General features: G+C 46.0%; 1 protein-coding gene across 1 annotated transcript; it reads left to right on the forward strand.

Moving 5' to 3' along the window:
- The first annotated feature begins 263 nt into the window (after nucleotides 1-263).
- LOC8041871 (calcium-binding mitochondrial carrier protein SCaMC-2) lies at nucleotides 264-24388 on the forward strand. The gene is made up of 10 exons (XM_029971676.4): nucleotides 264-828; nucleotides 1684-1810; nucleotides 3191-3278; nucleotides 5792-5903; nucleotides 7175-7333; nucleotides 9881-10027; nucleotides 11702-11812; nucleotides 15747-15914; nucleotides 19724-19871; nucleotides 22669-24388. Exons 1-10 carry the CDS (start codon nucleotides 625-627, stop codon nucleotides 22845-22847), a joined length of 1443 nt encoding a protein of 480 aa, XP_029827536.1. The 5' UTR covers nucleotides 264-624; the 3' UTR covers nucleotides 22848-24388.
- The last annotated feature ends 2382 nt before the right edge of the window (nucleotides 24389-26770 follow it).

Raw genomic sequence — 26770 nt, forward strand, 5'->3', positions numbered from 1 at the left:
AATTTGTTAAATTATATTATTTTCAACAGTTTAACATGCATAGTGGCCGGGTGAACCAGGCTACGTTATCGTCGTAGGCTACCATGGCTAGCACCACAAAAATTAATTAACGGACACAAAAGCAACGAGGTAGCACAAGACTCAATAAGATAGATGGAGCAATGTACCCTTTCTAATGGGCGGTAGCTTGCGCTACCTAGCCTAAACATAAAAAGAAATATACAGCAGCTGCGACGCCGGCGACGCCACTGTGCATAGCGGTCGACGCCGGAATTTCACGTTGCAGAGATCGTTCTCTGTAGTTCTCTGTGACGAAACCACGCAGGTGACGTATCGTACCTTTGCCCAGCGTCCAGCGGTAGCAATGTGGTGATAATAATCATGATATCCCGAATCATCCGGCCTCGCGTACAACGTCGGCTCCGGTGTAGATACCGTTTGCCAGGCAAATGCTAACCGCGGGCAGTCCAACGGATCAAGCTCTTCTCCGGACAGAAATCAGCTAACGCGCCTACGAGCGACAGCAGCAGTGAGAACCTCGGACCGGCTGAGACAAAAAAAAAGAAAATCGACCATCCATTCATTCAATCGAAGCCGCAGCGACCAGGATGTGCTAAGGCCAAGATGAAACCCCCGGCGAACGGCGCCGCGCTGAAGAACAGCCAGCACCCACCGCATTACTACCCTGAACTGCCGATAGAGGTGGAGGAACGGCTCGAAAAGCTTTTCAAGAAGTTGGACGTGAACGAAGATGGGCAGATTGATATCAAGGACCTCACCACGGGCCTCCGCAAACTCGGACTACCGCACAGCCCAGGAAGCGCGGAGGTCAGTATACCTCATCGTCGCCTAATATCCGCACAGCTGACCGAAGAGATATGTATGGCATTTCACCGTGCCATGCTCGCGCGAGTGCGGCGTTCGCGGAGAAACTCTTCGGTTGTTAACGTGCTCCGTGTTACAGATTACTTTCTCATTAAGGACCGGCGAAGGTGCCCCCTCGGGACGCGGTTTAGCCGAGCGTGCAGTGTGTGGTTTTCATTGCCGACTATTAGCGACGAAGGCCACGCACGAAGGAAGCCACAAGGAAGCCTTGAGCGTGGCTTTCCGTGGAGTCACGTGTACACTGCAAGCCCGACTGGATGTTCGTTTGTTTCGACAGAAATGCCTACCCAGTCGCGTTACGTTATGCAACGACTGTTTTTGAGGCATTCAATCACGGTGCACGTTTGCATGCGGGCGGGCGGTGAGATACGGGATGTGTAGCGGCAGCGCGTTCGATATGTTTTTTTTTTTTTTTTTCTTTTTTGTGCTTTTTTGTTTGTCGCTTTGCCGAAGGTCTCCGGCGTCGCGGAGAAGCCCTCCTCTCCTGGCTCGGGTGGTTACCAATGTAGCCGACCAAAGTAGACACTTTGCCAGATCGGTCGTGGCGTCGATCCGTGATCGTTTTGCTAACTTCTTGCTCCGGGAGGAAAAAAAAAAAATCGCATTCTATTCCGCGGAGTGCTTTAGTGACGTAAACTTTTAGTTAAATTGTTAAAATTCGTACCAACACACAAAACAAATCTAATCTTTTTTTTTTTTCTTTTTACTTTAGTTTTTGATAGGTTAAAGTTAAACAGCTGTGTTCCTGTGTGCGGAAATATAGCTCTTAACACCTGGAGCATCGCTTTCTGTGCACAGAAATTCATTCAAGCCTCGGACACAGGCAAGGATGGCAGTGTCAGCTTTGCGGAGTTTGTCCATTACATCATCGAGCACGAGAAGAACCTCATGGTTGTCTTCAAAAGTTTGGACGCAAATAGGGACGGTAAGCTATGTGTATTGTGACAATTAGCCTACTAGGGACTCACTGCAGCTCGCCTGGGGAGCAAGTCGTCTGCTTCTTGCGCAGGAGGTGCAATGATGTCAGAATGCCGAGCACTTATTGGCTGATTGAAAAAATAGTGGGTAGACCTCAAGGCATCTAGCAGTGGGGTCTACCCACTATCCTTTCAATCAAAGCCAATCAGAGCTCGGCGTCGTTCTGACGTCACCGTAACACCTATGCAAGAAGCAGACGACTTGCTCTCCATATAGCTTCTTGACATATCATACTTTTATATGCATCGCTCACCTCGTCCATAGGTTAATCCTAAAACGTTGAAAAACATAATTTTAAGTTATCAAGCAACATATTAACTGGATGTCAAACTGAGATAAAATCAATGAACATAGTTCATATTCACGACTGCAGTCTATCCATCAGCTAGCTCTATCTTCGGCCTCAGCAGTCACCATGGAATGTGGTATCCTGAGGCTACTTGGTGGCTCTAGACTAAGTTGGGTTTAACCTTGCGGGTAGAAGTTGGGCTAATCTTGCGTTTCTTGAATTGTCTGTAACCGTAGAAACGTGGTATATGCTGACGAATTCGGATGGATGGATGGATGCTAACAGCTATACCCTTTATAACGTGCAGCAGCTTGCACCACCTAGCCTGGAAATTAAGAACCAAAAGTATGATTGCTTTACTTCGCCAATTTGCTTACCCTCTGCAATTTTGTAACTATCACCAGGCGGTGTGGGATATCACCAGGATGACCCTATGCTTCACCCTATTCCTACCGAAGACAACATAGATTTAATAAAGTCATTGGGTTTTAGAGACAGCGAAGGGAGAGTGGATTTCAAGACTGTAGAGATTACCAAGCAAAGATTAAGTGAATGGTGGCAGAAATCGAGAGAAAACTAGGTATTTTCTTATCCACTGATGGCAAGGGGGTTTCATAGCCTCATTTTCTTTGCACTGCGGAGTGAATATAGATTTCACATTTAAATATTCTAAGCTTGAATGGTAAAACAAAATGGCTAGGTGGCGTAAGCTACCGCCCGATCCAAAGGGCTCAGCCGTATTCATCCATCCATCCATCCATCCATGACCTTTGGGGGATCGGGCTAAAAAACTAAAAACATCACCCCCCACTTCTTCCCCCTGGCAAGGGAGTCGCCAATTTTCCTCTGGTCAAACCTAGTCGGCGTTACCCCGGCACCGGGCCCACTGGGAGAAAGGGCAGGAGCCACATGGGTGGGAGTCCCAATTTTCCTCTGTCCCACCTCCAGCGGTGTCAGTTAGCTGTACGTCATTCTCTCTGCCGAGACACAGTGTTGGCCATGTATAACTGGCTCTCTCTTCCCTTGCTCCTTGCAAAGGTACATTGGATGCCACCGAAATACAGACTTCTTTCCAACGCCTGGGGGTAAACATAGACTACGACGAGGCCGTTCGGCTACTTAGGAGGTGAGTGTACGATGTCAGCCTTGCCCCCAAATTGCTCCTCTCATACTGGCGGGCGCAATCTTTCTGCTGACATTATTATGTTTACTCAGTTGCGGAAGCGTCGTAAATTTGGTACACTGGGCTTTTTTTTCCCACAAGTACCACAAATTTGTAACTCTGCACTTCATGGCAGTCTTAGCCAGCAAATTTACGCATTTTGCGGTACTACCATGGGGAGTACGCAACTGCCAGATGAAGGAGTGACAATCCGACAACCGAGTAATTGGACCTAAAACATAGAGCAGTATGAACTCATGAGATGCGCCTTCGTGCTCTAAGACGGCAACCACTTTCAGTTAAAACTAATTTCGTAAAAGTGATCTTGGCATATTTTATCTTTTTTGGGGAGGTTTGAACCAAACACTTCGCACGCTAGTCGTAAAACAGAGTGTGTGCCCTCTTGCAGGCGGAATGCAAAGCAGAATTATTATAAGAATAAGAATAATAAATCCTTTTATTTCCATTCATTGATGGCGGAGACCGAGGGAAAAAGCTACCCACAGGCAGCTGGACGAGCCCTCGGCCCCCTTACAGTGGCAGCAATGAAAATAATACTAACATCTCGGAGAAAGCTTGTTACAAAATTAAAAGATCCAGAGATTTCTAAAACATGAACTTAGTAGTTCCTTTACGTTGTAAACAATGTCAGAAACAGAACGAAAATGCTCCAGAGCCAGCGTTGTCACAAAATATAAATATCTAAAGTGTTTTCTAAAAACATGTATCATAGTGAAATTTCGACCGCAAACATGCTACATCAAGCACCAAAAAAAACGAATAAACAAAAAAGAAAGATGTTTTCAACTCTCTGTAATGCCGAATTAGAGTGCAGCCCTTGAGGGGGAGGAGGGGAGGGGACAATATGCCCCTCTTCCTCATCCATACCCTCCCCTCCTCATCTAGTCTTCCCGTGCTCCTTGCCTCCTCCCCCTTTTTCTCCTCCCTCTCCCTTCTCGTCCTCCTCCCTCCCGCGCAGTGCCGAAACGTCACCGTGCCGAAACGTCCGTGCGTTGCATTATGGGAAACGTCCCATCCTGAAACGTCTGCGCGTAGCAATATAGGAAACGTCACGCTTGTGACGTTACCAGCGACCCTCGTAACGTCACAACGGCCCACGCGTTGCATTATGGGACGTTTCCCATAATGCACCGTGCGGTTACGCCAACGCCGACGCTGCTCAAGCTGGAAACGCGTGCCTAAGAGCTGTGCTCTAAAAATATTCACATCCTTGAAGTTCACAAAATACTCTTTCGTGTTAAAAGATATAAACACCATCTTAGCAAGCAGAACCTTATAGAACTACAAGTACATTGACCTTAGGTTGTATAATGTAGTATTAGTCAAATCAATTTTGTTCTTGGAGGTGATCGTTCAGAGCTTTGGGAAGCAAGTATTTCAGCATTTGTGTTCCGTAATTTGTTCTGCTTATATCCACCTTCCAGTATTCGCTATGACAATGTGAGTAGGCAGGATCGTTTCTAGTTAATGAAGCCAGCGGTTCTAGATATTGCATATTACGTTTTAATTCTCATTGAAAGCTTTGACATAACCTATAGGTATACAAATCCAAGATGTTTATAATTGAAAGCCTCTCAAACAACGGCAAAGCATGGCAATCGTAAGAGGCATTACAAATGGAGCACAACATCTTTTTCTGCAATACATCAATTCTTTCTAGGTTGGTAATCGTGGTTGTGCCCCACACAAGATAGCAATTACTAATATGCAAATAAAACAAGGAGTTGCACAGTAATAATTTAACTTTCGTAGGAAGTATGGAGCTGTGACGCCATACTAGACCGACTGTCTGCACTAATCTAAATGTAACGGAAGCTATCTGCTTATTCCAAGTCATGTCCTTTGTAAACAACACTCCAAGGATTTTTAACGAGTTTGTTGATTCAATAATGCACGAGTTGTATAGAACCGGTTTCGAAATATAAATTTCCTTATATTTAGGGCGAAAAAGGACTGCCTTGGTTTTTGTAGTATTCATTTTCATGAAGTTTCTCGCCGCTTATTCGTGCGATTTTGCACATTTAATCAATCTAATAAAGGCTGCTTCACACATTTTTGCTCAAGCGTTATCAAGTATGTTGCAACCGTTTGTAAAGATGCGAGAACGATGCGGGGCCTTCTATCGAGCAGCCCCGGAGAAGTTCCGACCCGCGAATATATTGAGCATTACTTGCCGTGTGCTCGAAATGATTCCAACAATATTATGAGAGACCATTTCTTATAGATAGGCATAGATTTGACTTTTCAAATTGCTGCGATAGGCATAGATTTGACTTTTCAAATTGCTGCGAGACCAGTCTACTTGTATGCATAACGGATATGTTTTAGGGCTGCTCTATAGATGGCGCCTTCGTACCGTTGCTTTCTCTTACGTAAGCAGCGACGGCAGCTGCGTCACGCGGGCATCATCAGGCAGCCGTTTGCACCGTTTTCCTTCTTCCACTACGCTACCGTAGGATGGACAAGGATGGATCTCTGTCAATCAGCTTCGAAGAGTGGAGAGACTACCTGCTCTTCCATCCTAGTTCGGAGATTCACGACATCATCAGCCACTGGAGGCACGCCACCGTAAGTCGACGCGCCTCGGTTCAGTGGCGGACGGCCCGACTTGGCTCGTCTTTGCCGCAGACTGCTAGAACCTCTGTTTTGTCGATTCCGATTACATTCCCATGTGAACGTCACAAGTCCGCGCAAGAATAAATCGAATTCCACCAAAGACTGAGCACGTTTCGCGCCCTCTAGTCTCCGACGAGGTGAAGACAGCAGGGAGGAGCTCCGGTTGTCCCACCTCTGGTGCAAGGTTGCTTCCTCCGACGACACTTCGGCATCTTGTGCACCTCGAACGTGCGTGCATAGCCGAAGTCCGGCGGAATGCTCGGAGCGCGTTCCGGAGGCCGGGCATTCGAAAGGCGCGCCTTGCTGTTCTCACTCTGTCGGCGATTAGAGGCGACCGGTGCGAGCCAGTTTGTGCTCGCATAAATCTTTTCCACCTTGGCCAGTTTCCCAAAACCAAGATACAGGCAACAGAAACTGCACACATCTTTGAAGTTATCTCCTCCCCTGTATGAATGAGGTCGATTTAGGTTTGAGATGAAGGAAGCAGGTCGCTATTTTCCCTTAACGGAGTTCCGAAGTGGTTCGATAGATTGGTGTCGCTAGAACGGCACCGCTAATCCACCGTTCGCTCAAATTAACACCGCCATTCGCTACAGTGTGGTTGATGATACATCATGAACGGTGCTTCGTTCGCTAAAACGTCGTTCTATCAAGTCAGTGCCTCCCAGGTCGTACCCAACTAAACGTTAATCACGGCACTGGTAGTGTGTTAACACAGCAATATTTATAGTTTATACCATTTTGACGAAGTGAATAGAAAAGTACCTGTAAAAAGTAACTTCACTTAGTTACAAGTTACTGGAAAATGTATCTAAGATACAGATACATACCGAGAAATGGAAGTACCTTTGTACCTCAGGTACAACAAAAGTACCTAGATAGTGATTTCCAGTGTTTGTACCTAGGTACTTTACAACCCTGGACACACGGTATTCTACGGTACATCTTTACCACCATTGGCATTCGAACCACTAGGCTCTGTTGCAGGTTAAGAAAAGCTGGATAGAAGGAGAATGCACTCGCTTTCTGCCTCGTGTCTTCTCCAGCGTTCAGTCTAGTAAAATGGAACGAGTGGAGGGCTTTTGCAGGAGGAGCCTTTCCCGCTTTTCCTTCCCTCACCTAACTATAGATGGTAGCGCAGTTTGGAAAGGGTCTACTGCAGCAATCCGGTCGGCACACAATCTCCTCGTTTTTGTCTCACGTTGGGGGGCGGGTCTCTGCAGTACGTCGACATAGGCGAAGACACACTGGTGCCAGACGACTTCACGGACGAAGAGATCCACACCGGGATGTGGTGGCGGCACTTGGTGGCCGGCGGAGTGGCCGGAGCCGTCTCTCGAACCTGCACTGCCCCGCTGGACCGACTCAAAGTGTTTCTACAGGTGAGCCAGTGGCAAAAGCTGCCGAGTCAGAACCGCTAGAAACCCATAGGAAGTATGGCAGATGGAAGATGTGGGAGATATCCATTGGAGCGCGGGCACGGAAGCTTGGGAAATGTTATCGACGGTGAGATCCCAAATTGTGTTATAAATGGTACTCGGTTCTTTTCAATCTTTTTCAGTCGACACAGAACGTGCATCCTAAACACATTCTCTTCGATTACAGCTCCTCACGCAGCAGGGATGCTCTCGCACTCCCCGCGACTCCGCGAGAGTCCCCTTGCCCTCCGCCGCTTCCGCACATTGCTGCTAGGGGCTAGCCCTGTCTTTTACAATTGCTCTTGCATGTCTGAGAGATTGTAGAGCAGAAATATGGATATGCAGAACCCAGGGTCCTTGGTTCAATCTTCTCCTTGCCTATTTTGATCTGGATGAGCATCACACCGCACGCAGTCCTCTACCACTACTGTGTGATGCACATTAAAGTTTTCAGCCAGGCACTGGTAATGCACTGGCTAAATTTCTCATCTACAGCAAAGACGCCAAATGCATGTTGAAGCTGACTGACTTTTTGCTGTCTAAACACACACAACACAATTTTACATGAATGCGGTAATGATAAGTAGCGGTAACGGGTGTTACCGGTACTGACACCTGAGACATCTGTCTGACATGCTAAAGATTCTGATGTAATAGTGGGTCTCGCTAGGCAAAATCAGAGACGTCTTAGCATAGTCATCTCCCAAACAAAATGAAGAGATTAATGTTGAAAAAATATGGGGTGGGCTTTCTTCCGATTATTTAGTATTGATGCAACCTGAGCACAGCCCGAGGCCAAAGCTGACATGAGAAGTTGTTTGTGGGTTGCGTAGCACCATATGTATTTGAGAAGGAAAGGCTTATGAGCTGGGTCCACTTGGTTGGGAACTGCTGAATACAGAATGGGCAACTTGGGATCCCATCACTAATATGCAACAAGTGTGTTGCTACTGAGCATAGCACAGCCTAGTATACTGACGAGACCGGTTATAACGAAGTCGGTTATAACGAAATAGCGGCTACAGCGAAGGAATCACGATTTCCCCATTCCCTTTTGCACTTCGTTAACTGAATTCGGTTTAAACAAAATAGCGGATATAGCGAAGTGATTTCCGACTCCCATTGTCTTCGTTATAACCGGTCTCGACAGTATAAGTTGGCTTAACTTTTTGTGTGTAGACAGTGAAATTACAAAAGCGCACTGCAGAAGAGTGTCGTGCTGAACACAGTATTATACATGAAATGGAACGCTTGTTTTACTCTTTTCGTGGTGTCTGGCGTATACCTGCTAAGTTGCCCCCGTACCGTAAAATACCGAGCATCCAACCACATCCCAGTAAGCACCTATCCGCTACTTTTGAAATATATAAAAAATAAACAAAGGACATCGTACCAAGTGCCCACCCCCGGCTTCCAGAGCCGTGTATAGAGAGAGCCAAGGCGTGCACCAGACTTGGAAAGAGGGCTTGGCATGCTCTCTTGACCAACCAGAAGCCGAAAAGAATCCCCTAGCGGTGGTAGCAAGAAATAGTTCTGATCAAAGGTGTATGTTCGTATATGGTTTTAATAAGCGCATAGGAGTGAAGTGTAGTAACTCTTTGTGGTTGAAAATACGGTGCACGTGTTGTTTTGATCATGATCATGCAGAAAGATGTAAGAAACGAATCCGCCGCTCAACTCTGTTTTGCTCGGACAGAGTGTGACCGCTCGGACGGCAGATTCCCGGCCCTCGGCGCTTGCCGTAAGGATTATGTCGATCGTTCCGCTAGTCGCACTCTTCCACCATCATTTTGGATGAGCGTGATTGAAACATCACGTGTACCATATTTTCAGTCACCAAGAGTTACCCTGATGCAGTTATCAGGTTTGTTTCTCGCGACCACCGCCAGGGTATTATTTCCGGCCTCTGGTTGGTCACATTCGAATTTGTGAAGACGCCTTGGAACACGCCCAGCCCGCTTTCGACTAATGGCACCTCCTCATTTGTCTCCTATACTTCCCAACGAATGGCCAAACTCTCTACTATACGGCTCTGCAGGCTTCTCAGCACATCTAGGTAATTGAGATACTCTTCCATGTCAGCCGCTTATCTAAGCACGCTGGTGCAATGTAGTCAGTGAAGCTTGACGTGCATTAGTTGGTACTAAGCTGTGAAGCCCACCTTACTTTGCACCCCTTCTGGATTTTTTTCTCTCAGATAACGACTGCCCATCCCTCAGCTTTTCAAGAGGGTGGGCGCATGCTCAGTATTTTACGCCAGCAAACCTAGCCAGCCAGGCAGTTTGGTCGTTGTTAAATGTTTATTAGACAATGGGATGCAATGGTGGCGAGATAGGATTGATGAAGTATTAGAAAATATGCCTGAGGTCCGTAGTTTCCGCTTAGGACACCACAGTCATCAGTGTTATGAGTCGTCAGCTGGCATTGTGAGTGGTCCAGTGTGTCGTTTTAGGGTTTGGCAATTTGGGCTGAAAGCATGCTTGATTCCTGCATGGTCTGGTTTGTTTCAAGGTGAGGGGGAGTGAGTTCCGGTCAATCCAGCAGTGCTTGCGGCACATGCTGAACGAGGGAGGCGTCGGTTCCCTCTGGCGTGGCAACGGCATCAACGTCATCAAGATTGCGCCCGAGAGTGCGCTCAAGTTCCTGGCTTATGAGAAGGTATGTGCACCTGTAGCTAAGTGCCAAATGAATGAATCAGATTTCGAGTGCCATTTTCAGCTCTGCGGATTTTCGTTTTAGGAAATTGTTTGCTTTTAGCTCATTTTTTTTAGATAGTTTATCTATGGTGTTAAACTTTTAGCCTGTTCTGATGTGTGGAGCCAACCTGTTGCAACTATTTATGGCAAGGGCAATTCACAATTTACAATGACAGTGGGTTAGTATGACAATGTTGGTCACCGTAGCCTAGTTATTGTCACTGAGTGCTGCGGCTGTTTGCTAACTTGTTGACCCTTATCCTATTTTAAAAGTATTGCTTTCATTAGTTGAAGTGTGATTCACTCCTCACACTTTATGGTTTTCTGTTATGGTTCAAATGTGCTCGACCATCCCTGCCCCTAAATGAAGTTTTTTTTTCCAAGTTTAACTCCTAGTTTACCAAGTCTGAGCCACTTGTGGGTGCATACCTATAAGCGAACACACTCTAGCGAGTGCATTATGTTTTACAAGGTCTGCAGGGGTAAGCAACAAGCAGGCTCTCTTAAGATTACAAGATAAAATACAGTGCCCTGAAAGCTGTTCAAAGCAGCACTCGGAAGAATTTAAAGGCCTGTCATGCACTCGCCTTCGGGACAAGCTGCTTACTTCCGTTGGCTTCATAGTACCTGTCTGCTCAGTGCGCCATCCAGCCCCCTACTGGAGATCAGTGGTGCTTAGCAGTCTTTGTAAACATAATCAAATGGTTGTTGTTTTTTTAGAGCGCAGCTCTTAGGGGCCCGTTTCCGGCTTGAGCGGCGTCGCCGTAACTGCGCGGTGCATTATGGGAAATGTCCCATAATGCACCGTGCGAGCCCCCCACCAGGGTCACGTGACCTCGTGGGGGGCACGTGACCACCCCCGAGGTCACGTGACCCCCCGAAGTCACGTGACTCCCCTGAGGTCACGTGACCTCGGGGGGGGGGGGGGGGGGGTCACGTGACCCCCGCCGATGTCGCGTGACCCCCGATGACGTCATCGTCACTGATGACGTCACCGGCATCCACATCGTCATTGTCATCATCACTGATGACGTCATTAGTGACGTCACTGATGACGTCACCGGCATCCACATCGTCATCATCACTGATGACGTTACCGACATCCGCATCGTCATCGTCATCATCACTGATGACGTCATCAGTGACGTCACTGATGTCGTCACCGGCATCCGCATCGTCATCGTCATCATCACTGATGACGTCATCAGTGACGTCACTGATGACGTCACCGACATTCGCATCGTCATCGTCATCATCACTGGTAAGTCATCAGTGACGTCACTAATGACGTCATCGGTATCCGCATCGTCACTGATGACGTCATCAGTGACGTCAGTGATGACATTTTCGGCATTGGGGGGGTCATGTGACCCCCAAGCTCACGTGACCCCCCAAGGTCACGTGACCCCCCCCCCTGGTTAGTTGAACCCCCCCCCCCCCCCCCAGTACTTGCGTTACAGGGAGTTGTAAACGGCTTTCACTTTTTTTTTAGAGGAGGATTATTATAACATTTGTTACAGAATGTTGGGTATTCGTTTGTTATGATTATTCTTTTTTTACTTTCGACCCTCTGCTATTTTGTCTTTGCACCATGGAAGCCCTACTCATTTTTTTTTGTTGTATACTGCCTTTGCAGGCCAAGAGGTTTATCAAGGGGGATTCAAGCCGGGACCTTCACATGTTTGAGCGCTTCTTTGCCGGCTCCCTCGCTGGCAGCATTGCCCAGACGACCATCTACCCCATGGAGGTGAGGCTGCTCTTTACAAACTCGGCAAAGGTGCAAGTCCCTTCAACTTCCAGCTTTCCCCTATGCTTCTTACGTCATGCTACTACTATAGTCGGTGACAGGTCAAGAACGAAGTGGAAGCTCCTCCCACCTCTCTCATCTTTGTCAGAGCGAATGCTGGAGAGGAGGCGACCTCCTCTCCACCGTTTGCTCTGCTGAAGTGGAAAAGGGTGGGTGGAGTTTCCACTTCGTTCTTGACCTGTCACCGACTATAGCTTCATCATTTGTTTCTTTGTCACGTCAAAGCTTTCTCTCACAAGCAAACACAAGAGTCCTAAGGTGACCCAGATGCAAAGTGTGTGCCAGCAAAGGCCCAGCCGGGTTACCTTTAGGGATGCCGCAAACTTTTTTCGAATCGAAGTTTCGATGATCGAATCAAGCGATTCGAAATGTTCGAAAGATTTCAAATTTTCTACCTTTCCATATCGAGAAATTCGACGGAAGTCGAATTTTCGAACCTATTAAACTAAGAAGTTCAACGCTTTTCGAATTTTCACACTTATTACGCTGCAAAATTCCATGCTTGTCGAACTTTCAAACTTCCTACGCTAAGAAATTCAATAATTTTCGAACTTTCGAACTTATTAATCTAAAGAATTCGAAAATTGTCAAACTCTCGATTCCTGAAAAGTCAAAAGTTAGACGAACTTCGAACTTTTAGGGTAAAAGTTCGAAGCTCGTCGAACTTCGAAAGATCGGCGGGTGGTTTCATTTAGATTCAAGCAGCGAGGTACATTCGTAATTTTTTTTTTTGCAATTTTACATGGGGTGACGCATTCCTTGCGAAAGACAATGCCGTTCATTTCAATCATCTGGCATGCTTGGTTTTAGAAAAATAGATTCCCGAAGGAGCGAGGAAGGACGACGGGTTTCTGACAATTGTCATTTGTGCCATATTTGAAGCGCGCTATAGCCGAAGCTATTTATGGTAGAGATGTTAAACTTTTTAAGAATGATCTATATACAGTGAAACCCGTTTAGAACGAACCCACGTACAGCGATTTATTGTCGATATCGAACTCACAGAAAAATTAAATAAAAATGTATGTAAACAGTACTTTTTATAACGAACGACATAATGGCTATATCGAACTTTTCCCTCCGGGAAGGCTTCCAAAACGCGCAAACAATCGTCTTCTAGCCTGTCCCTTCCCTCAAAACAGAAGTATAGAAAGAAAGAAAATTTCAAATGCTCAAGTTGCGAACAAAATTGAGCGCAGAGAGGCGATTCAGAAGGGGAGAAAGCTGAAAAATACACTGCACGCACGGAACACACACACACACACACACACACACACACACACACACACACACACACACACACACACACACACACACACACACACACACACACACACACACACACACACACACACACACACACACACACACACACACACACACACACACACACACACACACACACACACACACACACACACACACACACACACACACACACACACACACACACACAAAAAAAAAATATCTTTTCATCTTAAAGCATTTGCTCACGAAGAAAAGCGATTCAGAAGGGGAGATAAGCTAAAAAAAAACAAAATCTGCACGCATGCAAAAAAAAAAAAAAAGTTTTAGCGCGGGCTTACAAGGCAAAAGTGAAGAGATGAGGACGAGAGGGAAGCTCTCGCCTTACAACGAACACATCGTGGAAGTTCGTTGTAAATGGTTTTTGCTATATCGAACTACTTGCTATATCGAACTGATCGTAGTGTTTGTTGCTGTTCGTTATAAACGGTTTTGACTGTATAGCCTAGGTGAGTGTCGTCTTAAGATATGATTATTGTTGTTCAAGACGAGTTTTGAGTAAATATCCAAACATGTACCTACGGACAATTATGCCCTAAACTTGGTAATTTTTTTCGCCTACATTGTTTGGGTATCGCATTTAAATTAACACCAGAGACAGTACATATCATTACCATCTGCAGAATACAAAATAATGTATTTATTGTTGTTTTTCACATTGAGGAATAAATTAACTCACGGGGGAAGATTTCTAAAACTGTTCAAGTTCAGCGCGTCATAAAAAAAAATATTTTATTTCTCATTTTACGCTCTTGGGACGTGTTTCTTTTGGCCTGTACACCTTTTGGTAGGAGAAACTTGTTTCATAGTTCTGGGCCTCTGAATATGCAAGAATACAACACTTCCGACAGGTTCTTGATAGTTTTTTTTTCCTCTCCAGCTTTTTATTTTTGGATTTATTGTGATGTTTAGTTATTGATTATTTTTTACCAATGGCACAGTTATTTAGGTCGAAAAGACATAGCTTTGAACTTTCGAGCCACCGAGCATGTGACGAGTAGTGCCTCCTGACAACGAGTTTCTAAAGGCCTGTTCACACAAGCAGCGGAGTGCTACAAGCATAGCGCTGACCTCGTGCTAAGCACGTGCCGACGGGAGCGTTCACCAGCTTTGTATCGCACCGTCAAAACTGTTGTTCATGGCATACGATAAGTACCTGACGGCATGTGAGCAGCGTTACATCAGCGCTTCGCTGCATGTCTTTTTTGCAGTGAAGAGCGACAGTAGCTATACATATGCATAAATAATTTCAGATTAAAATAAGCTTGACCATGCCTTCTTTCCCTGTATTGTTTTCTTTAACAGTCCGAAATATCTGGGAAGGGGGGGGGAGAGACTGGAGCTCCCCCCCCTCCCCCCCCCCCCCGTTTTTCCTCTTCTGACGCCACTGGTATGGTAGAACACTCCTCGACCTCAAGTTGCATCAGCTTCTGCGCTTTTTGCTCGGTGTTTCTTCCGCCTCAAGAAATAAACCTCCAAAGCTATTACAAAAAAAAAAAAAAAAAAAATGTCAAGGTGCAGGGGGCCTGGTGTATGTTGATCATGATGCAAAATCCCGAGACTGGGAATGAAATTCGCAAGAAATAGTGTAAGAAGAAAGAAAAGAAGGGGACAGGACAACGTCTCAAACTCAGCTGAGTTGAGTTTGAGACGTTGTCCTGAGCTGAGTTTTCAGCTGAGTTGAGTTTGAGACGTTGTCCTGAGCTGAGTTTTCAGCTGAGTTGAGTTTGAGACGTTGTCCTCTCCCCTTTTTTCTGTCTTCTTGCACTTTTTCTTTCAAATTTCATTCCCAGTCTCAGGATTTTGCATCATGTACAAACTAAACTTACTATATGCCAGCGTCACCCCAGCAGCATTTGATCGGATTACTACCAGCGTGCAAGGGGGTAGGGGGGCAGTTCGCCAGATCACTTCAAAGTTTTTCTGAACCTCAACCACCTGCCTGCCCCAGGCCGTTTCGAACTGGATGAGTATCGTTAAACAGTGCGTTTGTAGGATCACTACTTCGTAATGCACGTTAATGACCACCCCGGGCTGGCGGTCACAATTACTATCTATTGTTACACGTCACTGCACTGGCAAGTATTCCAGCACATCCGGGGCACTCGTCGTCTCATTTAATTGCCTGACCAACTTCGCGCAGTCTAAATATCACAACCAAACTTTTCTAAACCTGATTTCGTGAAAACCAGTGAGGCGTGAACTTTTAGAAACCGTGAAAGCTTCAAACTTTTCGAATTCGAAACCCCACAATTTTGGAAAGTTGCGAATTTTTCGAATTCGAACCTCCCTACGGTCGAAAATATTGAATCTTTTCGAAATCGAACATCAGTTCGGTTCGAAAATATTGAAACCTTTCGAATTCGAACCTAGGGTAGTTCGCAGCATCCCTAGTTACCTTGCTGTTTCGGCAAGAATCTGTTCGTTTCCGCAACCGTCGTTCACGAGGAGATGATTCAGCTGGATGCAGAGAAAAGCCTGTGCACAACCTGCGACGCCCATTTTCATACCTTTTTTTACGCATAGTCGTCGCATCACACTCAATTTCAACTTGCGTTATCCGCCTCAGGTGCTCAAGACTCGACTGGCTTTGAGGAAGACCGGCCAGTACAAGGGCATAGTGGACGCGGCGTACAAGATTTACGCCAACGAGGGGCTGCGCAGCTTCTACAAGGGCTACCTTCCCAACCTCCTAGGCATTATCCCCTATGCCGGAATCGACCTCGCCATCTACGAGGCATGTATCCGCTCCCTTTGGCACTCGTGTCCTGTTGTCTGCCTTTTCTTTTAATGCAGGATGTGTTTTATGATTGGCTCTTGGAAGTATTCTGTAACTGAAGAATGTTACGCAAAAGCTGCGTTAGCATCGAGCTGGAACCTGCGTCCCTGCCAATTGAATGCGAGTTGAAACGCCGACCCGGCACTCGTGGCCAGTCTGTGTCCCGGTAGACGATGTAGGAAATCTAGTGCTGCGGCCCCATTATGCGAGAGGTGACGAGTGAGCATGCTCGCACACATGGTAGGAGAACGGGCAAGGGGGACCAGAACAAGCGCTTGCCTCGGAGGAAACGGAGAGATGCGAAACAGTCGAGTCAAAGCTTGGGTGTGCCATTGCGAGATATGCGGCATTACACTCCCGCCGGAATGCTAGCTTTGGTAGGGCTTTCGTTCACAGACGCCTCGCACGGCGATGGTCATGCCGTCAAGGCACAAAATGCATAGTACCGAGTTTGTCCATGCAGCGTCTTTGCAAAACAATGCACAACACATTCTTTGTAAGTTTTTTCTGACCACGGGAAAAGTAGCAATTTTCAAAGGATCCGTGCAAGCACTTTTATTTTCCTAACTTGCATATGGAGCAATATGACATATCAAAATGTGGCCAATTAGTTGTTCTCAAAAGGAACAGAGGCTAATATAATGTGGGGAAAAAGATTTAAAATTTTATTTCTTAAAAATACAGTGTACGTGCAGAAAGCATATACCGTAATATACCGAGTCATCGCCCACCCCCCAACCGCCTGAAATTCGTTAAAAAAGTGGGGTGGGCCATGTCTCGGTGGGTGAGCACAAACACTTGAAAAAAAGTGGAAAAAAACGCCTATTTTTCTCTGCGTATCTAGCGCTGATGCACAAGAGATACATCAAACTCGAAACTCGATTTAGTTTCATTGTTTTATAGAAAAAAATGCTCACGAAAGAATATTTTACTATAGCGAAGTCCGTTGCTTGCATACGCGCTAGAAACACCGCCGATCTGCATATAGCACGAACGTTTGTTCCGTGAAAGAATGTCACCATTATGTTCTCCCAGTTAGTAAAAAAAAAGAAAGAAAAGTCTACAAGAAAATAGAAAAACCGACCAGGCGCAACGAGCGAGCGAGCGGACCAAAGAAGCGACCAAGAACAATGCTGGGAAAGCGGGAACGCCGGTGGTCGCGTTGGCAAATACTTTGGCGTCGGGCCAAGTCGGGCGCCTTGTCAATTGCAAGCTCTTGCGCAACTTTCTTGTTTGGTGCGTACATACGTGCGTCCGTGCACGGCGGGCTATCAATGCACGGTTGGGACGCTCTGTAAACGTCTGTGTAGGACGTTCTAGCAAAGCTTTATTTACGCTTTGGCTTTGCCTAAACTATTGCACAACAGCGGTCGCGACGGGCGGGAAGAAGGAGCTGGTTCGCGGTGACCTTACTTCGGCGGAGACAGACTTTGACCTAACACTCCGCGGTTACGTTAACAAACTCTTATTTTGTTATCTCCATCGTTTTCTTTTCGCACGGATACACGACCACTTTGGGGTCGCTCACGGAGGAAATGCGTAAACAAAAAAAAAGTGTCTTTCCCTCCTTCGTTTCACTTTGTCACGGACGTCCTCCAACTGTAAGGTCCGCGGGCGCGTCATTCGGGTAGGATGAGCGTTCGCGGATCCCAGAGTCCGCGCTGGGGTATTTGAAGGGGTGGGCGATGACTAGGTGTTTTTCCGGAAATCGATATTGGCCCCAAAAATGGGGTGGGCGATGGCTCGGGGATGGGCGATGACTCGGGATATTACGGTAAATGCCGACAGCTGCTCTATTTACTCACGTAATGAACGGACCTTTTATTTGAAAAATCGACGTAAATGCTTGTCTCTGCGCACGGCGCCCAAATCCAAAATTAAACTGCGATGCAAAAAAAAAAAAAAAAAGCTTCTCTCCATGTTTTTTTTCTTGCTTCCGTGTTTTTTTTTTTTTTTTTTTTTTTTTTTTCCTGCTTTTCGCAAGTTGTTTTGTTTGCCCGCTCTGCCCATGCATTTGCGACCTCGCGGCACCAGGATAGAAAAGTGTGTTCATTTCGACGGCTTCTCCCTTCTCTTTCCAAAGTGCAAGGAGGAGGCAAGGGCAGGATGCCTTCATTATGCGCGCTTTGCTTAGGCGAGGGCTTCTCCGCTCCTCTTTTTTATTTCCTTGCGCGCGGCGCACAACCCAAGGTCCAAACTGCGCTGTGCAAAAAAAAAAAAGAAGCTCCTCTCCATGTTTTTTTTTTCTTGCTTCCGTTGGATCTTTTTTAATTTTTTTAACGCCTTTTGCAAGGCGTTTTTGTTCGCTCACGCTGCCCATGCATTCACAACCTTGCTGCACCAGGATAAAAAAGTGTGTTCATTTCGCGCGTGTGGGGGGAAGGGGTCAAAGTTTTAACGTCAGAGTTGGGGGTGCGTTTAATACGCGAGTGAAAAAAAGAAAGTCGAAATTTTGAGAGCCGACTTGGGGGGTGCGTTCATTTGCGAGTAAATACGGTATGTCAAGTTAAACGACAAATAAGAAAAATTTTAAGCATAAAAAATGTGCCTCATGCCCACAGCTATTACTTCTGAAAGTTAGTGTACTCTAACCGACGTCTATATTCGGTTAGTCGGAGAGTTAGCCTCCGTAACGTGTGTGCTTTTCAGTGAAGGAATGCTTGTATTGGTGAAGCGCAGATAGTACACCTCACATCCCCAGCAGAATGCTTTCCTTGTCTTCTACCTTGGTTTTGTCATAGCCACGATTGCAGTTCCCTCATATTTAGAATTTTTGTGCACCTTGTTGGGGACATAAAACGTGCATACCGGCTCAGGACAGCCTTGGAAATTATTGCGATGCTTACCGACAGCCACCTGTGAAGCAATGCCTATTGGCGAGGAGATCGAACTATAGGTGGTGCTCTGACCCCTTTGTTGTCCCCACACCTTCCGCTCTTGCGCCATTAAACACCAATCATCATCGTCATCCTCACACCTTCGTGTTTACCTAACACAAGGCCTGTGGACATGCTCTCAGGCTTTGTGGGCATGTTCATGTCTTAACGTAAAAATACTAACAATCAATGAAGTGACGTTTATCCTTAGTGCCAGATCTCTCCCGAAAGCAGTCGTCAGAGAAGGGAGCTTGAGTTACTTCGGCTTTTGTGCTGAGCCGGGCATATGCATTGTGCATGCCGCATTGTTCATGCAGGCTAAGGTGGTAACAAAGCGCACCTCCTTTCCCCTCAGGCGACCTGACAACACGAACACCAGTCGAATGCTGACGTGGTGTTGGGTTAAGTCAGCCGAGTGCTGAGTCATTGTTATTTGTTGTCCCTATTCGTATAGTTCTAAAGTTCACCACTTGGGGCACCACGGTCTGATCTTCTCCCCAATAATATCATTTGAAGTGTTCCCAGAGCTCTTGTGGTCTAAAACATATGCCACAACACAGTTGAATTATGTAAAAATTGCCATCTTTGTTACGAAGACTGATGCAAGCAGTTAGCCATGTTAGACAAGTGCAACCACCGTTTCTACAACTATTTTTGACAGCCCACCAGCCTGTGATACAGCTTAAACTTACGTTGAACCCGAAACTAGAGTTATTCGGCTATCCACGAGATTGCAAAACATAATTCTCCGCACTCAATTTAATTTCTTGACGGGGATTGGAAACCATCGATCAACGGTGATCGATGGCCTATGGACGCGGTCAGGAAAGAGTTAGCACTGCCTCATTGCTTGTTGGCGGTAATGTGACCCCGTTGCCGGATTGCACGCAGACTCTGAAAAAGCTGTACCTGAGGAGGCACGACCTGACCGACGACCCCGGCATCCTGGTGCTCCTAGGCTGTGGCACCATCAGCAGCTCCTGTGGCCAGGTGGCCAGCTACCCACTGGCCCTGGTCAGGACAAGGTTGCAGGCACAAGGCAGGGTGATCTCTTGTCTTTACTCCTTCAAAGCCGTGCTCACATCGGCTGGCACAGTGACTGTTCTAGTATTGTGATGTCTCCTCGATACGGATACCCCTTTTTATAGACGAGTTTTCAGAGGACGAATGAAGTAAAAACACGCTGAAGACACTTAAAAAAAAAACCTGAAAAGAAAAAACATTTTTTTTTTTTTTAAGGCTTGATTGGGACGCACGTGTCAAAAAATAAATTTTATGCGGAAAAAGAAAAAAAATTCAAAGCAATATTGACAGTGCGAGACGCAATTTAGTCGGCAATCACGACCTTTCCACTTGTTTTCTTCCTCGGCATTTCGGGCGCGTGGAAAAGAGGGGGATCAGCTTCGCCTTCATGATCGAGATGGTCATTCCGGAATGACTCATGACGTCATGGACTTCACACACAGAATTTCAAATAAATCACTCGCCGTCAATATTGCTGTAAAGAAAAAATTTTTCGCATACAATTTTTTTTTGACAGTGTGTCTCAAATAGATTTAAAAAGAAAAAATCTTTTTTCCTTTTCAGAAGCCCTTTAAGGAGCTGTGCAACAATTGGCATCTTCTACTTTTTGACATGGTTCACCTTGTCAAATGACAGAAAACACATCTCCTTTCATCGAAATGTTGTGATTCCGTTGTGTAATAGCGAGGCAAAAATTAGAATATTCCTCGACCTGCAGCCACGAACAGCGGCCATGAGAAACACGCGGCATGACGTCAAAGGGGGTCTTGTAGAAAGATGGCAAGTTTTGCAAATACCTGCTCGATAAAAGGTAACTTTTCTATAAACCTTGTCGTTCCAACATAAATATAAATGCGTCAAAAACCTGGTATCATAAAGAAAACTTTTATTGTACGGAGTTTTAGTGGCGCCATCTATCCTAGGTCCACAAAACCGTCAGCTCTATCTGTTACCGCGAACAGCCGCCGGAGGTGGAGGGGACAGGGCCGGACGGGTATGGCCGATATGCTACCCAGACCCGGATGAAACTTTCCTCCTTTCACGATATTGTTCGCGCTGCGCCCGCCAGCACGTGGTCACGCGGTCGCGAGCGGATGAGTTCTCGCTGCTCACTGATGGCTCTAAAGAGAGAACTTTTCCGGAACCCCGCACCTACCCCATCGACGTCACTGCGCACATCACCCGGAAGACGATGTACGAGTTGAGAGGTGGCAAAAACCTGGATCTTTTTTTAATTTTTTAAAATAGAAACTAGGGCATCCAGGTAAAATCTGTTTTCTGTAGTTCACTTCAGAAGTGTCGGGCATCAACTTCCGCAATTATTTAAGCAAAGCCCTGAAATTGTTGCACAGCTCCTTTAAGACTGCTTGCATGTAGGAATGCAAAAGCATTATAGTCCCATGGGTGAAATGTTTTCGAGTATTGTTTCTGCATGTATTAAAGTTGTTTCTGCTGGTATTGTATTCGGTGTGCTGCCGTAGATGTAGATGCTGCTGCCTATGTCGAGGTTGTAGATGTAGACGCAGTCACCTCGCAGTCCATCGCACAAAGCACACAACAAGCACAAATGAAGTCTGAAGCACAACTGACGCGCCGGAGCCAGCGTGCCACATCTTCCTTTTGCACACGGTGCTCCTGTGGTGAAATCACGCTCCCCCACTGCGCAGGTGTGGCACCCCCGCCAGCTTCACAGCTTCCGTGACGAAGCATCTGCATTGCTGTGCTTTTCTTTCCGTTTTACTTCTGAAGCGCGTCCGCTTTGACCTTGAGCGGTGTGTGTTTGATGGCATATTTTTATGGCCATCTTTCGGGCTCAATGCCAACGCCGCCTTTTCCCGTAATGGGACGTATAAGGCTTTTGCCTTAATATGTGCATTTTTGTCTCATTAGTACTATGAATGACTCGCGTTATGGACAATGTTTGGGAGGAATGGAGGTGTCCATATTAGCGAGGCACGACTGTATAGTGAGCTAGGCAAACTTGTGCGCTGCTCTCGTACGTTGGAGATTGACTATCATCACGGATACTTGTGGGGAAATGCCGTTAAATTGCAGTCAAAATGACCACAGCCAATTGTTTTATGAATGGGGGAGTACCTACTGACGTGGCACATACTTTGTGCATATTTTCTAGGTATTGACTGTATGTTTGTAATATGTAGGTAAGTTTATAATCTGTTTCATTTGTGTGAAAAGAGGAAGCTTGTTTCGTGCATACAAAAGAGATCTAATTCCACTAAGGGGACTAGGGACTGGACTCTGTGGTTTAGAACATTGTGTGTATCAGTGCACAAGTTCCAATGTTTAATTTTTTTTTTTAGCCCTCATGATGCAGCTAAAAGTTGCAAAAACTTTTTGGTTGAGTGCAGTTTTCTTTTATGTACTGCACCTGTGTTTGTCAATTCATGGTAAGTTAGTACTATAATGCCAGTACATGCACCTAAAGTTAAAGAAATTTAATAATGATTTTGATGTAGGAAACTGGACATTTTTTACCGAATAATAAGAATTAGGGGTTAAATGAATAGCACTTTGATTCAAATAGCGTTTTATCATTTGTAGCCTTTACAGTGCTAGGAAAACCTACAACTTAGCAGCTCTCTTTGCAGCATCAATGCGGGTGACGACGCTGCGCCATTCAATTCGAGGCAGGGTTCTCGCACCGCAAATAGAAATATGAATGAATGCGGTAAACTTGCAGCACTGTTTTAGGCACCTAGTTTCTTACACCGATTTCTGCAGAGAGCTCCCACTTTGACTTTGCCAGGAGTCTAGCGGGCGACGTGACCAATATTTGCTGCCTGCCTTTGCAGATAGCAGGAAGGAAAAAGGCTCCATGATTGGTCTCATCAAGGGCATTGTCCGCACAGAAGGCTTTGGAGGCCTCTACCGAGGCATCACGCCCAACTTCATGAAGGTGGCCCCCGCGGTCAGCATCAGCTACGTCGTCTACGAACACACGCGGCGAGCGCTGGGCGTCACCATGACGTGAGGTCCGTGGGCGGCGGCTGGCGCGTCTCGGCGAGAAGAGATCCTTTCCACGAGTGTTCGAACAATGGCCGTCGTGTTGCGTGCCGAAGGCAAAAACCCGCATCTTTCCCACATTTCCAAGCTTGCAGGAGTTACGTTGCGGTTCTTGGAAGGCGTCTCTGACAGGTCCTTTTACCGCATCCGAAAGAATGGTCCCTTGATTTCTCACCGGGCCACGATCCTGGCGGTGTCGCAGTAGTGGTGGTGGATGTGGCAGATGCCTGTTCTGCTGGAGGTCGCTTTCCAGCTGGACGCTCCGCGGAAGCTCCGGCAGCCAGAAGGTGGAACGCCGCAACAACGGCGACATCCAACGGCGTGACAGTACGGCTCTCGTTACATCATCTGTTGCCACTTCAGGACTGCTTTCGACAAGTGGGCGGGATGGGACGCGAAATACATTGTAGGAGACGCCTTCCAGGCACTGTTGTTACGTCGAGGCGAAGACCGTCGGCAACAAGTGCGGGAGAGAACAAACGAAAAATCCTACACAGTGGCGTTGCCTGCGGTTGTAGCGTTCATCGTAGTTCCGCTTCGAAGCAGTGGTTTCGGGTCGTTTGGAGAGGCGACCAAGCCCCGGCTTTGCCGGAGCTTTGAAAGAGACGGAGAAGTTAGGAATCCCAGTGGTAAAATCGGTGTGCGTTTGCTTCTTGCCCGGCGGAACGAAAATTTTGAATTGGGCGTCCGGATGCTTAGGATTTGATTTGTTGCGTGTGTGTAATGTGTACGTGTGGCGAGGTCGCCGTTTCTGTGGCAGGGTTTGACGTGTGAGGAGGTGCGTGTACGTTTGTTTTGTGCCCCACGTGCTGTTAGTGTTGATGCACATCACTGTGATAACAAAGGCTTCTGCATCTTTATTCCGGGATTGTTTTTTTACTTTTCATCTCCTGGAGGTTTGCGTGGCTTGGCGAGCACTCGGGGGGTTTGAAACGAGTATATTTTTGTGTTCTGTACATAATGCCACATAGATGCGAATACAAGTACACAAAGTGTATGCTTTGGTGCTTGGAGCCCTCAATGACTCTTCTCCCAACTGATCTTACATTGAGGGGTGTTAGTTTTGTTTTTTTTAGAACCTGTTCTGGGAAAAAAATGTCTGCTTTGGGCAGACTCTATATGCTATTTATTGTGAGGTGTGTACAGTTGTTGCCTTAATGGTCGAGGACGGAGAGTCTGTCCAAGGAGTTGGTAACTCTGTGTGCAATTGAGACGGACAAAGCTGTTTCAATGGTAAGCTTGAAACTGCCTACAGCTTGAAGAAAGAGAGGGTCTGGTTAAAAATTAATGTGGCTGTAGCCGTGCACCAAGCTTTACACATTATCGTCGAGCAATGTTGAAAAAAAGCTATGTGTGTGTATACTTAAAAAAAAAAAAGGACCTCCCTACAGTTTTTCCATTCCAACTTTTTACAACTTCTGCTTCTTCACTATAATGCTGTCAAAACTAAGGTTTAAATCTTGCTAATAATAGATTTATCTTAAATATACAAACATATATATATATATATATATACGGAACAGCACCTGGGAACAAAAGACGGCACTCGAGAGAAATATGCTCAATACAATAATAGCCCTTAAAGGAGTTAGCCGAGGAGGTTGCCAAAAAAGAGATCAGTGAAACGTTTCGGGCCTGGTAGGCTCGAAACGTTTTTTTTTTTTTTTTTTTTTTTTTTTTCTTTCTGACTGACGAAGAGCCTACCAGGCCCGAAACGTTTCACTGATCTCTTTTTTGGCAACCTCCTCGGCTAACTCCTTTAAGGGCTATTATTGTATTGAGTATATATATATATATATATATATATATATATATCCGACCCTACTCACGGTAAACCAGCTTCAAAAATAAGAGTTTCAATGTTTCATAAGGATGCACTGAAATTTGCTAATGCTCCGAGATAAGTCAGCTCAATCCAACCAGAATTGCTGTGCTAAACATGTGCCCAATTACAAGACCTACTCCAACTTGTAGCACATTTTAGAACAATGTACATTTGAGAAAATAAAGCTACTGCTTTTCAGAAACCAGTGGTGAGATTGCTGTGCCATTTGTCCCAAACTGCGCCAAGGGGATTACTCTGCTACGTCCTGCTTTGCTGCGCCAAGATGATAAATATTTGCGCAAACATTGCTTTAAAAATTAATTTCCCTTTATCAATACGGAAACTAATAGCTCGGGCATCGCTACATTGATGAATAACTTACGATAGGCTCAAGAAAAGTTTCAGAACTTTGAAATACTGCCTTGAACAAACACTAACGGCTGTCAAAACTTTAGCAATATTCCTCATTGTTTGTGGTCTGTTCACACGAATTACAGTTAGCTCCATTAAGTGTGCTTCTCTCTGTACGCTTGTGCACTTCAGAGAAGCGACACCCACGGAGTTGTGATGGAGCGTCCAAGGTCAACGTGCCCAAGGGAGCACGCACGCTGACCGGCGACAAAAAGTAAGCAGCAGATGACAAAGGGAGTGGACGAGCGGCTTGCATGCTTTCGCATTCACAACTCATAAGAAATGCTAAGGTGTACCTCGAGCTTTATTACCTACCTGAGAGCCTACTGATCTTGAAAATGGTGCCTATTAATGACTAATCTATTGCTAAATTACCCAAGCATCAAGGTGAATGCAGGGAATGGTGTTCCACGCACCGCATGTGCCGGCGTCTGCAGCAGTAACTGTTCTAAAGCAAAAGACTAAAACAAATGGCACCTTGCACGCATGTTCTTCAACACTTTATTTTGGTTATTTACTTTGAATCTTTTATACGGGGAAAGCGTGCCCGTGCGGCGGTGCGAGCATAAAGATTTTGGTCACGCACACGAAAAGTTCAAGGAACCCTAGCCATAAACAGCCGCCGCTTCGGTGGCTGGAACAGCTAAAACATCCTCTCGACGTCAGCCTCACCGCAGCTTTGCTCGTCCTGAGACTAACTACGTCACAATTGCGGCTGATGTCATGTGCCCTCTGCTGGCTGCTCTCGGAGCGCTTGCCAGAGTGGGCCGTTTATAATGAAAAATACACTCATCGGGCTCAAAATACAAACGTGCGATTATCATTTACGGATATTGTGGATCATATTCAACCTATTTCTGAACATGACGGGTACATTTCAAATTTCGTTGAAGAATCCCTTTAAAGGACTTTCTAGGAAGGTGAACAAGTGGGATGATGACAATCGAAGCCAAGCTACCAAGTGTTGGGTTCGACGCAGGAATAAGTTTGTTGAGTGCTGCTGAAAATGTAGTGTACAAAATACCTTTACCCTGTGGTGAATCCTACATTGGGCAGACGAGATGCCTCAACGACAAGTTGAGGGAGCATAAATATGCGCGTGGTCTGCTCCAGGCTTCAAGTGACCTAGCAGCACATACCTCGAAATGCAATTGCAAGACGCAGTTCAAAACGGCCTCAATCGTGGCAAGATCGGAGGAAAAACAGAAGTGCAAAATTATGGAAGTTTATATCATGGTGTCAGGAAGGCATAGCACATGTGTCAGCGAGCCGTCAATATTTCTTAACAAAAAAGATATGGAATTGCTCAACACCTTGCCACGACATGACGGGCGCTCACGCCTGCGTTGATAGCTGTGTAGCAGCAATGAATCGAGCATAGTCGTGCTAGTAATCATCCATCTGTTTTTGTTTTCTTCACCCGTTTTTTTTTACTCCTTTTATGTCTTCTCTTTGCAAGTGTTTTCCTCTCCTGTGGGACGGAAAAAATTAAACAGTTTTTAGTTTGCACTTCTCATGTTAGTGTCATTATTCCCTTGTCTCAGTTTTTGTCTTTAACCTGCTGGCAGCACAGTTTAAAATCCATGATGAACAACCAACTAGCCCCCACCCAAGCTTTGTTGAATCGTGTTCCAATAGCAGCTGTTGCAGCGTGC

This window comes from Ixodes scapularis, unplaced genomic scaffold (genome assembly GCF_016920785.2).
Source record: "Ixodes scapularis isolate PalLabHiFi unplaced genomic scaffold, ASM1692078v2 PGA_scaffold3__209_contigs__length_174095766, whole genome shotgun sequence".
Taxonomy (NCBI): domain Eukaryota; kingdom Metazoa; phylum Arthropoda; class Arachnida; order Ixodida; family Ixodidae; genus Ixodes; species Ixodes scapularis.

Coding starts and splice junctions, on each gene's coding strand:
- LOC8041871 (XM_029971676.4), top strand. CDS start 625: ATGAAACCCCCGGCGAACGGCGCCGCGCTGAAGAACAGCCAGCACCCA. Junction 3,279..5,791: donor GCCGTTCGGCTACTTAGGAG/GTGAGTGTACGA, acceptor ACGCTACCGTAG/GATGGACAAGGATGGATCTC. Junction 10,028..11,701: donor AGTTCCTGGCTTATGAGAAG/GTATGTGCACCT, acceptor CTGCCTTTGCAG/GCCAAGAGGTTTATCAAGGG.